The 12,197-nt window shown below is 37.6% G+C and overlaps 2 protein-coding genes across 4 annotated transcripts in view; one reads left to right on the plus strand and one right to left on the minus strand.

Annotated features, from left to right (window-relative positions):
• Positions 1-8,241, plus strand: part of OSGIN2 (oxidative stress induced growth inhibitor family member 2) — a 20,629-nt gene extending 12,388 nt beyond the window's left edge. For both annotated transcript variants that reach the window (XM_038127803.1, XM_038127802.1), the window contains one exon: positions 361-8,241. In XM_038127803.1, the coding sequence (XP_037983731.1) occupies positions 361-1,408 (1,048 nt within the window). In that variant the 3' untranslated portion in view covers positions 1,409-8,241. The remainder of the gene's footprint in view (positions 1-360) is intronic.
• The window catches only part of NBN (nibrin), a 25,241-nt gene continuing 20,760 nt past the window's right edge, over positions 7,717-12,197 (minus strand). For both annotated transcript variants that reach the window (XM_038127801.1, XM_038127800.1), the window contains one exon: positions 7,717-11,182. In XM_038127801.1, coding sequence (XP_037983729.1) covers positions 11,152-11,182 — 31 coding nt within the window. In that variant the 3' untranslated portion in view covers positions 7,717-11,151. The remainder of the gene's footprint in view (positions 11,183-12,197) is intronic.

Raw genomic sequence — 12,197 nt, forward strand, 5'->3', positions numbered from 1 at the left:
TTGTCACTGGGTACAAGTTTAGCCGGTATTGTATTTTTGATAGTTGTGATGTTAAACTTTGTAAAACACTTCCATATGGAGCTGCTGTGATGCTCCAGAAAAACTATGTTTAAAATTTTGTTTTAAAGTTTTTTAAAAGTTTTATGTTAAAACTATGTTTAAAAAGTTAGCTGGTCTTGTGTATCAGGAAACAAGAGAACAAATAAACCAAATGCCTTTAAAGATGCTGAACTTCAGTGTCATTTACACTGAGCAGATTTAGTCCTCATAAACTTGACCTGTCATGAGGTATATCATATCTGATATTCAGATTACCAATAAGGTCTATTTATTAACCAGAACCATTCAATTTTCTTTCAGAAACATAAAGAGTGATCGAGTAATGCCAGAGGAAATAGCTTGTTATTATAAACACTATGTTAAAGTCATGGGCCTCCAAAAGAATTTCAGAGACAATGTTTACATAACATCAGTGTCCAGGCTTTACCGAGAAAAGGATGAGGAAGGTAGAAGCCACCAAAATGAAGATATTTCAACACAGCATTTGGAAATGGAAGATGGACAGAAATCACTTATTAAGAGAAACTGGGAAATCAGAGGTTATCAGCGAGCAACAGATGGCTCTCATGTGCCCTTCTGCCTCTTTGCTGAGAATGTGGCTCTTGCAACTGGAACCTTTGATTCTCCTGGCCGACTGCAAGTTGAAGGAGAAGACTTTCCTTTTGTCCTCCATTCCATGTCTGACTTCGGAGCCGCAATCAGCAAAGGAAAGTTACGTGGGAAGGCAGACCCTGTGTTGATTGTGGGTGCTGGACTAACAGCAGCTGATGCAGTACTATGTGCCTATAACAACAACATCCCAGTAGTCCACGTGTTTCGTCGAAGAGTTACCGATACAAGCCTAATTTTCAAACAGTTACCTAAAAAGCTTTACCCTGAATACCATAAGGTCTATCATATGATGTGTACTCAGTCTCATACCGTGGACTCTAACCAACATTCTGCTTACACCAGTTTCCCTGAACACAATGTACTTTCCTTCAAGCCTGAGATGAAATGTGTTCTTCAGAGTGCCTCTGGACTGAAGAAAATTCTGAAGTTTTCCGTAGCCTTAGTTCTGATAGGTTCTCACCCAAATCTTTTCTTTTTAAAGGACCAAGGACATAGCATAGGTCATCACTCTAATCAGCCCATTACATGCAAGGGGAATCCTATAGAGATCGATCCATACACTTACGAATGCACTAAAGAAGCCAACCTCTTTGCTTTAGGGCCTCTGGTGGGAGACAACTTTGTACGGTTTTTAAAAGGAGGTGCACTGGGCATTGCACGATGCTTGGCAATAAGACAAAAGAAGAAACATGAATTGATTGAAAGTGGGGATGGAGGAGGTGAGGGGGTACCATAAATGAGACATTAGAAACTCTCACATCCGGGATTACAGATGTAGTCTTAACAGAAAACTCACTGGCAGCAAAAGTTGATAGCAGTCACATTTCTGTTGTGTACAAGTAACCTGCGCTTGTATTGCTTGGTAAAGGATGCTGATCTTACGATACTTCACTCTTTAAAAATACAAAAAATTGATCTGCTATTTCAACTGATCTCAACTGGAATTGCTTCCAGATAAACAGAAAATGAGACTAACTTATCTTGGCCTGCCTGTCTGTCATCTCTTGCTCAACTACAAGAGCAGACTTTGTCTGTGAAAGGCAATGCCTACCACAGTGGTTTTACATTTTAGTGTCAAATGTGACGAGAATACTCTTACCATGAAATTGAAATAACTTCTAAAAGCAGAAAGCTTGTTTAGTACAAAGTGATTCTTTGTCCCAAAGCAAATTTGGAGCCTTCTGCTTGAAACAAGGATTTTATTTATTTGCCACAGTAATACTTGGAATGAGCACTTAGTAAAATGGTTTCTACTATAAGGACTTCTATAAGCAAGAAGTACTCCTCAGCAGTTTTAAATTATCCTGGTAATTGGAATAAAAGAATAAGCATTCCCATTTAATCTTTAACGATTTGACACAATCCATTAATGTTTCTTCAAACTTTGCCTAGACTTGGGTGAGTGCACAAAGTCTAACATGAGATGTTCCCCTACAGTGATATGTACATTTCTGAGAATACGCAGTAACGTAAACAATAAAGTAATGATGTAAGTGCTCTTATTACAGTGTCAATATCATGAATATCTAGTGTACTACTGAAAAACTAGGTACATGAGAAAATTAAGGGTTTTTTTGCTTCCAAGCTCAGGAAGACTGAATGGGATGACTTGGCTGATGAAGGTGGGGTGGGTGATAGATATTCTCATCTCCCATTTGACTAAAAATTGGTTCTCTTTTTTTTTCTAGAGCAGCACATGATAGTAAAATATTTTAGCCTGCAGTTTTTGAAGCTTAAGAAAGGCTTTTATCTTGCAGACAGCTAAAAAACAAACCAATCTCAAAACAAACATGCAATAGTTCCTTTAAATCTTAAAACTTCTAATGAAAGACAAAGACTTAACTTGTACCTACCTCTGAATCTATGTTTCATCTTTCCACTCCATAATGTAAGACCTAGACATCATTTGCTGGGTTTTACAGTAGTTAGTTCAACTAAACACACTCGTAGGTTATTTACTGTCATGAGGTTAAGTTAGGAAAGTGAACTCCCAGAACTCAATAGACAAAAAGTGATTGGTTTTAACTGTTTCTTTACCAAATGTTTTCATTCGGGTCCAATATGATGGAAAAGGTGTTATTTTTCTGTTTGGGTTTTTTTTGTGTTAAAGAATGCCGTGTTAGTTTCAAGTATTCTGTTTGAGTGATTAAAAATCTCCATATTGAACTTCAGCAGATTTTAAAAAGGAAGTTAGGCTTTGTGAAACTGCTGGTGGTTGCTGGTTTCCCAGCTGTCTCAACTTTCATAAATGGTAGATAGCTATATTCAATAAATGCCTGTTTTCTGTGCCTACTGAATTACAGGGTTCTGTGGCTACTGCAGGTGTTTATGGATCTGAGTAAGTTACTCAGAATTTGGACATAGAAGTTGAAAAGGTAAAGGATGAAAGGATTAAAATTACTATTTTCAGTGTAAGTCCAAAATAATTTATGAAATTATGCTACTACTTTAGTCTAGAGCCACTTAACAGCATAAACTGAAACAAAGGAGCGTTTCTATCAATTTCTGCATTGCTCACATGGCTGGCTTTAGCCATACATTGTCAGTACTAGTTAAAGTACTTTTTTATACTGATATTGAGCTGATTTTAATTCCACTAAAGTCTAAGCTTGTTTTCTTCATATTTTAATTGAGATTCTACAATATGCCTTCTCTGGAAGAAACTGTATATAGAAACCAATTCTAAACCTGTGATACCTAATAATTTTAACTGTTACAAGTGCTAAATACTTGATTATAGAATTTTATTGCAGTTTAGTTATTGGGAATACATCTGCACTGTGACTAAATTCCTGCCCTTTTGTGTCAATATAAATGTCCAAATACAACACATGGCATGTTACTGCTTTTTCATAAATCACAGGAGACATTTAAAATGCCAGCAAAAAAGAGATTTACTTAGCAGTTATTTTGCAAAATTGGGAAAAAACTTCAGCCCCTTTTCTAGCCTCAGCTGCTGCAGCTACTCACCAGCTCTGTGTGTTGTAGTGACAATTTTGTAGCAGAGATGTTTGACCTATTCTTAGTCAAGTATCTTTCACTGCAGTCTTACAGCACCTTGAGGTTTAACTGCTTTTTTTTTCATCAATCTTGCCATTATTTTTGAGATAAAAAGTTGCATGTGTGACCCTCCCTAGTTGGGCAGAGAAATCTCAGCGGTCATGTTTATTAAGCCAGTGTAAAAATACTTTTTTCAACCAAAGCTTTGCTAAAAGATCCTCTTGTGTCTTTGAGGAATTGCTAGATTTCAAGTTGTAGCTAGACTTTTTCATTTTCACCCTTCTGATTGAGAGAAATTTCTGTTTCTCTTCTGTTTAGTATTTTGATGAACTAGGTGATAGAAAAGTTTGGGCTTTGCCTTAAGATAGTTTTACCTACTGCTTTTATTTTGAATTAGATGTTGGCACTGAATAGTTGTCTTTTGGGGAAACACCTTGTTTCTCAGATTAAAAAAAAAAACCAAGCATTTGAATTTCCTGTGTAATATAATAATTTACAGAAGGGAGACTGTTTCTTTCAGCCCTTTTTTCATTGAGAAAAATAAATTTTTAAACATTGTGTATTTTAAAAGGGTACTTAGTACTTAAGATTTATCACGAAAATGCAGATAGGAAGAACATAAATTTTTAACTGAAGTAAGTTAATTTGGATTTACAGAATTTTTAAAGCTGTGTTAACCCATACTGTGTATTTTATAATAGGCTAGTGGAAAAACAGCTTTTACACTTGGATTTGGTTCTTAAAGCTGTGATTGTGTCTTCTAGTGAAATTATTGCTAAGAGTATTTCAAGTAGTGTCCAGATGCTGAACTGGGAGTAAGATTTCTCCTACTAGTTTTTCCTCTTTCCAGTAGTTCTTCTGACTGAATTGTACTTAAAACTTTTTCCACAAAGGAGTAACCCTAAGTTTCACCCAAGTGAGTAAACAAAGGAATCCTTTCAGCAAATAATCCAGAGAGAGTGGTGACAGCACCACCGGATTCTTCTCTCTCTTAGGAACGTGCTTTGTCTTGGACTAGAAGCCTGAGCTTGCCAGTGACTGCATGAAAAGAGTATGGCTCCCAGGAACAGTAGTTGCACACTGAGAAAGGGACACCAAAGTGTATCCCACAGCTCCAGGTCCCTCATCCTCAGCACTTTGGGAATTCTTGTATTTTACTTCTGGCCTAGTGGATGTAGGCAACTTCTTTTTAATAATTTCATAGAATGATGCTTGCATAATGAAAAACACTCAATTTGTAGGAGGTGGCTGTAGCTTCTTTCTCTCACAGCTCAAGAACTGAAAAGAAGGCTAGAGCCAGAAGCCCAGAGTATTTACTCAAAGCTGGAGGAAATCAAACTAAAACCTCAACTTTGAGACAGGCCTGACCTGCATATTCAGTTGAAAGGAAAGGCCATTTTAAGGCCAAATGCTCTTAAAAGAGAATGAAAGGGAGTAAAATTTTCAAACTTGTAGCAAGTCTTTGCTGCTGATAAGTGATGACCAGTGAGGGATGGTGGGAGGAAAGCTGTGAGGAAGATGTGCAGTATGAAGTGCAGACATACAGGTGCTGAAGTGTCAATAGGCTGGAGGTGTCCCATCCTCCTGGGGGAGATGTGGGGCTGTAACAAGAGCTCTGCACAGGAGCTGTTCATGGAACACCCAGCCCGGGATTTGTAACGTGTGACAAATTGTCTTTGCGGACGAAGCTGTAGAACCGGATCAGCGACGTGGGGTGCCAAGAGATAAGGCTTTGTTACTCTGCTACCATATTTTCTACTTCTGAAAAGCAAGAAGGTACTTTCTTGTAATAGCAGAATCTTGAAGTGCTCCCAGACCTTTCTAAACCTTCTAAGGAAGAGGTAGCACACATATGCTTTAAAGGCAGCTAATTTTATTATCGTCCATATAGTAATGATTTAATTAAGTTAGGGAACCAAAAAGGCCAAAAGGTTTATACTGTTACATCTTAATTTAGATAATGCATTAGAACCTTACATAACAATGTCCTGTCATAATTTTTGGGTTCTTATTTTAGAGTGAGAGCAAGACAGGAGCATTCAATAGATGTGACAGCTTGTTGTATTAAATGTTTTCCCCATTTCCCCTTGCCCAACCTGAAAGAAAAATTTTGCTTGAAATAACTATAACAGTTGACTTTACCTAGCAGAAAGAATAGAAATTGAAGCATCTTTGACAGAAAAAGAAAGGCTTTGGTGACATTAGGGGTGCAAATCTGAAGTAAGGAATTATAAACAGCTGTTTTTCTGAAACAGTGTATTTTTGGGAATATGGTACACTGGGAGTTTCAGCTTAATTTATTTTTTAAGTTTGAATTACACAGAGAATTGTGTGGTCAAGGACGAATTTGGTGTAAGGAACAAGGATTATAGGCAGGGGGGAAAGTATTTCTAGTGTTATTTAGTAGCTATAGTGAATCTAAGTGCTGTTTTAAAGATAGCTTTGTCTATAGACACTAGAACATTTCAGCTCAAGCATACCTTGAACTTGAGTTCATATTATATCTATCTGCATGTTAGATCATTTTCTAACTGAAAATTTCTACTTTCAGGGCTTTATAAACCAACTCTTAAAACCTATATATAATCAGTAGTCATTAAAACCAGGAAATAACTCGTTCTGAAGACTAACTCTAATTTGCATCTTCCTCCTCCATCTCTTTATTCTGAGTAATGTGAAAGTACCAGCCTACAGTGGATACTTCAATAAACTAAAACTCAGCTTTATGTCCCTAGATACCTTCTGGAGACTTATATGACAGCATAAGAAGAAAATTAACAACTAGGTTTGCTATGTATTCACAAAATACTATAAAATCCTGGCATATCTAGGTTGTTCTTTAACAAATATTTTTCATCAGTTTGGATGCTAGGACCAGCTGCTATGTGAACAGTGAGCTATTGTTAGAGAACTGATCCTGCTACCTTACATCTCCCTGGCACAATTTACTGAGTCAATACTCTGACCTTGCCCATTTCTGTTAGACCTGCTATGCTGGTTGTATGCTGGAATTCCAGTTTGAAATTACATAAAGGACTGTATTCATCTAGCTATGTTTGCTCACACACAATGCACCTGACTTGGAGATATGTGTAAATATAATTTATATAATTTCTTTGTGTGTGGCAGTGCCAGTTTTCATCTTTTGCTGGAGTATTCTTGCATCATACTTATTTTTTTAAGATGGGCAATGTAAGCACGTGCAGAATATTTTCTGTAAGCAACTTGTGAGCAAAACCTCTCTTTTGATTAGATGATAAATATTCCTGTGGTTTGCATGCTAGGCTTGTTTTATCTTAATGTGTGAAAACTGATTACAGACTGAAGGCAAAAAAATTAAAATAGTGTCACCTAGAAGTCAGTTATTTTGATTTTGAGAAGCAGGGGACGCAAGTCAAAAGCAGGGACGCAAGGGGACTCAAGGGGACGCAAGTCAAAAGAAAGATCAAACTGCAGAAGAAAAGGCATTCAGAGAGCTGCAGTGTTCAGAATGAGAGAGAAGGTGTTTTGTATGGATCTGGTACTTGAACTAGTGAATGACAGATTCCAGTAGTAAAAGCTGCACCAGAGCAGTAGGGGCAGAGCGCTAAAGCAAGTGGTAGAGAGTTGCTAGTCAGGGATATCTGATAATGTGTAGCATTTTTGTAACTATGTAACTGGAATGTGATGATGATGGTGATCAAAGATTGCAAGAGGAAGAGGGAGGAATAATAGTAAGGAAGAGGGTTCATTTTTTTTGGCACATTTGGCTTGAATTCTAAGGAGATACCAGAACAACATCAACACAATTGGAATTTGAAAATCAAGCAAAAATCAGTTTGGGGATTTGTGACTCAAACCAGATGTGGACAAATGTGACTGACCATTGATTCAAGAAGTGGAAAAGAGCAAGAGATGAAGTTGCAAGACTCCCTCCAGTTTTATGGGAGAGGAAGAGACAGGACTGAGACATTATTTGTATAACATGGACTGGAGCAAGATGGGTGAATGGGTTAGAGGTAGGTCTACAGTAGAAGCTTCAGGTACTGTCTCAGTTAGGATTTAACGTGGAATAGAGCCTATCATACGTCAGGAATGAAGGCAAGGAAAAGACTTGGCATTTCAGAGGGAGGTGATGAGGAGGTGTCTGGATGGAGGAACTCAAGCTGACTGCAAACACAGTTTGCGCATATAGGAACTGGTGCAATGACAAAGGAGAGGCCAGCCCTGACGCACAACCATCACCATTCTGGGGGAAGATGTGGGAGTTAAGGGTAGGAGAAAAAAGGACAGACTCGTAGATGTGAATGAACAGAAAAAGAAATCACACTTCAATAGTGCGAATATCTTGGTAGTCTTCTCCAAAACTAAACCTGTGGCTTCCCCAGCTGATGTAGAAAGTGGGAAGTCAGCTGAAATTGGTGTGAGTTAAACTGAAAATTAAACATGTTTTTGTGCAGGGATACAGCACCTATCCACGGTTTAGAAGTACCTAGAGTAATTCAATCTGCTTTAAACTGTTTTCTTCAACTAAGCTGCTGAATGCAAGACTGTATGTTAAGAGCCCTGCTAATAAAAAGTTTTAGTTTATGTATTGTGTGCATCTCCTTCCTGTAAGCAGTGTGAACAAAATTGTTACAAAAAAAAGCATCCCAAGCAAACCCTTAAACTGTTACATACAAAAAAATGTAAGAAACAAGATCTGAAGTTTGTGTTTAGATGTATTTTCAAGGTGAGCAACATAACTTTGTCAAAAAGGTGGGTATACTTGCAGACCGTGAGTGTGGCAGATGAAAGAAAACTTAGATTTCTTCGTGGATTTAATGAACTTTTTTTAACCTTCTACAGAAAAGCAGCACCAAGCAAGCTCTCCCAGAAAATGAATGGTTGAAACAAGAGCACAAGCTGCACAGTGAAAATAGAGCATGCAGCAAAATTTCTGAACTGCAGGATGCAAAGTTGATTGTCCTTGCTTGTGCTCACAACCTTTGCCTTACCTATAAAAATGCCTCAACTCATGAGCTTTCCATCCTTTTCCAATTCTGATTCTCCCATCCTGCTGGGGAGTGTGTGAGTGGCTGTGTGGGGCTTAGCTGCCTAATGTAGGGTTAGCCTACAACAGCTTGTTCTATACCATAAAGGAAATACCTGGTGAAGTTAATGCCCTAGCTCCAGGGGTAAGGCAGATACTGATGTGATTTATTGGAAATTCAAATTTATTGGATCATGTAATTATGTCCTTTACCATCTACCTTCAGTAACAGAAGGCCAAACCAGTAAGCCAACAAGCGTATCTCCTCTAATGGCCTGAGGTGAAAATCATGACAAAAGTAAGTTAAAATGGAAGGAAGACTTTAGAATAATGAAGAGGACTTGTTACATGAATTTGGTGTTACAATTAAAACCATGGTTACGGGGTTTGCATGTCTAAGCTTTTTAATGCAAGCCTAACTTCATAATAAAATAGCAGAAGCTCAGGTGTAAATAATGTGTAGGCTTTTCATCAACTGGACAGCAGCTGAAACTGGATTACAAACCAAACTGTATCACCTGCTAGGCACCTTCAAAGTGGAATCCTAGAATATTCTGAGCTGAAAGGGACCCACAACTCTTAAATACTGATTTTTTTTTAAAAGTATCAAAGCTGGTAAATTCAGCTGTCTGGAAAACTGAATTTGAAGAGCCCTAAATCACAAAACATGAACAAAAGAGTGCTCTCAGCTATGCCACCAGGGTTGCTTGAGCCCCTAGCAGATTGCAGTCTGAGCAGCCAAGGACTTAGTCTTTACTTTCTTGTAGAAGGCCCCTATACATTGCATGTCTTGTCCCTTCACCTCAGAAATTCTCCAGTTGTTTTTTACAACTGTAAATACAACCTTTCTAAAGAATCTTTGAAAATCTTGTTCATTGATACTCTGCTATCCAAACTATTAGCTGGAATTTAGTAATAACAATCCAAAACCTCAGCAGTCTACAAGAGCTGTTGGATCAGTAGGTCTTCAGCCAGAAAACCTGGAAATTTTCAGTGATAGCAGAAAAACTCACCTGAGGATACAGCAGTCAGTACATCTCCTTCAGAAAGAATTTCAACTGCTTAAGAACTGCTGAAGTCTTTTTAAAGGTGTTTGGTGGGTAAGATTTGATGTGCCCTGATGCAAACACTCTCACAGCTTTTGTGGAGCTCAGAAATATTGGGCTGCACTTTGTGTATCACCCCAGACATTGCTGACCAGCAAGAAGATGCCAAGACAGACCCAAGAAAACACTGGCTTTGGAAGGCCAAATATCTTCTGCATGTTGCAACCATGCTGACTTCAGCACACCTGCTGTCTTGACATACACAGACGTCGCAATGTTGTTCCTCTGATACACAACGAGCGGCTTCAAACGGCGCAGCTCATGTTGATTGTATGGTCAGAGCTCTTGGCAGAGGGAGTGATTCTGTTTGTGTCAATTCAATTACTCAACCAGATTACTTCCTCACATGAGGAATGAGATGCTCCCTCTTGAAATAGGATACAATAGAGCTACTGTCCATCTTAATCTGTATGTGATGTCTGTCCATCTTTATCTGTATGTGAAACAGACTTCATACACCTGAGCAGGAAGTCTGGAAAGTTTTTTCTCACTGTACTTCCAGGGTAATCTCACTAACTGCAATTCTCAGATCATTAAGATGAGCTCTCCTAATCCACAAACAGGTAATTGTTTCAATAGCTTTCCCTGCCAATCAAACTATTTTGAAGGCCATATTTTTACACAGTGATTGCAAAAAGTAAAGGCATGAGAGAAAGAAATGGGTCATTTAACTCCAAATGGAGTGTAACAGCTCTTTAAGACTTTGTCTGCCTTGAAAGTACATTTTAACAAATGAAAATTCAACCACACTGATTTAAAGGTGTAAATGAAAATATGTTTAAGCAAGAGAAAAAGAAGCTGTTTTTTTCAGTTCCAAGATATTCTGTACCAGTAACAATAGTATATGCTCTATAAAATGAACCACAGAGAAATGGTTCCTTATGAATCATATAATGATCATATCTTATCAACTATATCTTATCATGATCAAATACCAGTTGCATCTCAGCCTCAACAGATTTTCAATTCTTAAGACAATACCCTTGAAAATGCCTAATTAACAAAGGCTTTCTGAAAAAAAGAAAAAATAGTCTGATGCTAACTTCCTTTTTTCCCGAAACAGTACTGATAACCAAACATCAGAAATAGCCTAAAATGAAATCCTAAATATCTACAGTATTTTACTGAGCATTACTCTGAAGTAACTAATGGGAAGGTCTTGACAATGGTGTAATCCATAAGTACCAAGCAGTGAAAGGAACTTTTCTTTTTCTTTAATAAAAGCAAGACTTGGAAAACATGTCTTACAATAAGAGATGTACAAATGGTCATATATAGGAACATCATACACACTGTAACCAGGAAACCTAAGGAACAGAAAGCAGATTTTGCCAGAGAAACACTGTAAATCCAGGTCACAATTTATCTTCTTCTTTTCACATTAGGATCATATCTGCAACAACAACAAAAAAATCTGTCACAAATAAGTAAAACAATGATATTCGAAGTTTATATAGATATACGATGTGATGCAAACAGCTTTATTATATATTTGTAACAAGGGAATGGCCAGTGTTCAGTCCTTTCGCTGAGTCCACTCCTATAATTAACTATAGTTACTACTATTTAAATGAAGGATGCATAAGGCAGAAGAACCTCCGTAAGAACTTAAGATAACTGTTTATGAACTTTTCAGATTTCCTAACTACTTACAACCTTTAAATCTGATGCATAAACAAGCTTTTCCAAGCCTTTAATGTCCCAACACTAAGCTCTTTACTGGAAAAGGACACCACAAAAAATGAAAGAGCGGAGAAAGAAAAGGGGTGCTTTATATTTATGCTGATGTACATTTGGCCACAACTCATTCAGACAGAACCTTTCGCTGCTTCCTACTCCTACATAAAGCAGATCCTCACCCTACCTTGCCCTTTATACAGCTTCTGACTGACTGTTAGAAATTTAGAGCTACTTTCTGGATATACTAGTTACCTGGTTTACTGCAATATGCTTATAGTTTGACTCGACACTGCTATCCCTTGGCCTTCTCCATTTGTGCTTCATCTCCCAAACTCCTGTCATTTCTTTGACATTCTGATGTGTTTTGTATTCATGCATGAATAACTGACAGACACAACTAAATGATCAGGCAGTTTTACTTCCACTAATTCTGCTTTCACTCATCAAGACTTTATGCTTAGACAGAAAAATGTGACAACTTGTGAGCCAAATTACATCACCACATATCTAGAAAGGTATTAGAAGTCACTGTTGTTGCTATACAACTCAGACTTCAAAAGCTAAATGTATACCCTTTAAAAGAAATGCTCCATATGTTAATGAACTGAGCAAGTTGCTAATACAGTAAGATTTTCTGAATGGCTGTAACATGTATTGATATGCTGGTATCATGTTTGTTTGACAGAGATTCAAAAAAAAAAAAAAATCCTTTTTCACCACATACATTT

This window comes from Motacilla alba, chromosome 2, assembly GCF_015832195.1.
Source record: "Motacilla alba alba isolate MOTALB_02 chromosome 2, Motacilla_alba_V1.0_pri, whole genome shotgun sequence".
Classification (NCBI taxonomy): Eukaryota; Metazoa; Chordata; class Aves; order Passeriformes; family Motacillidae; genus Motacilla; species Motacilla alba.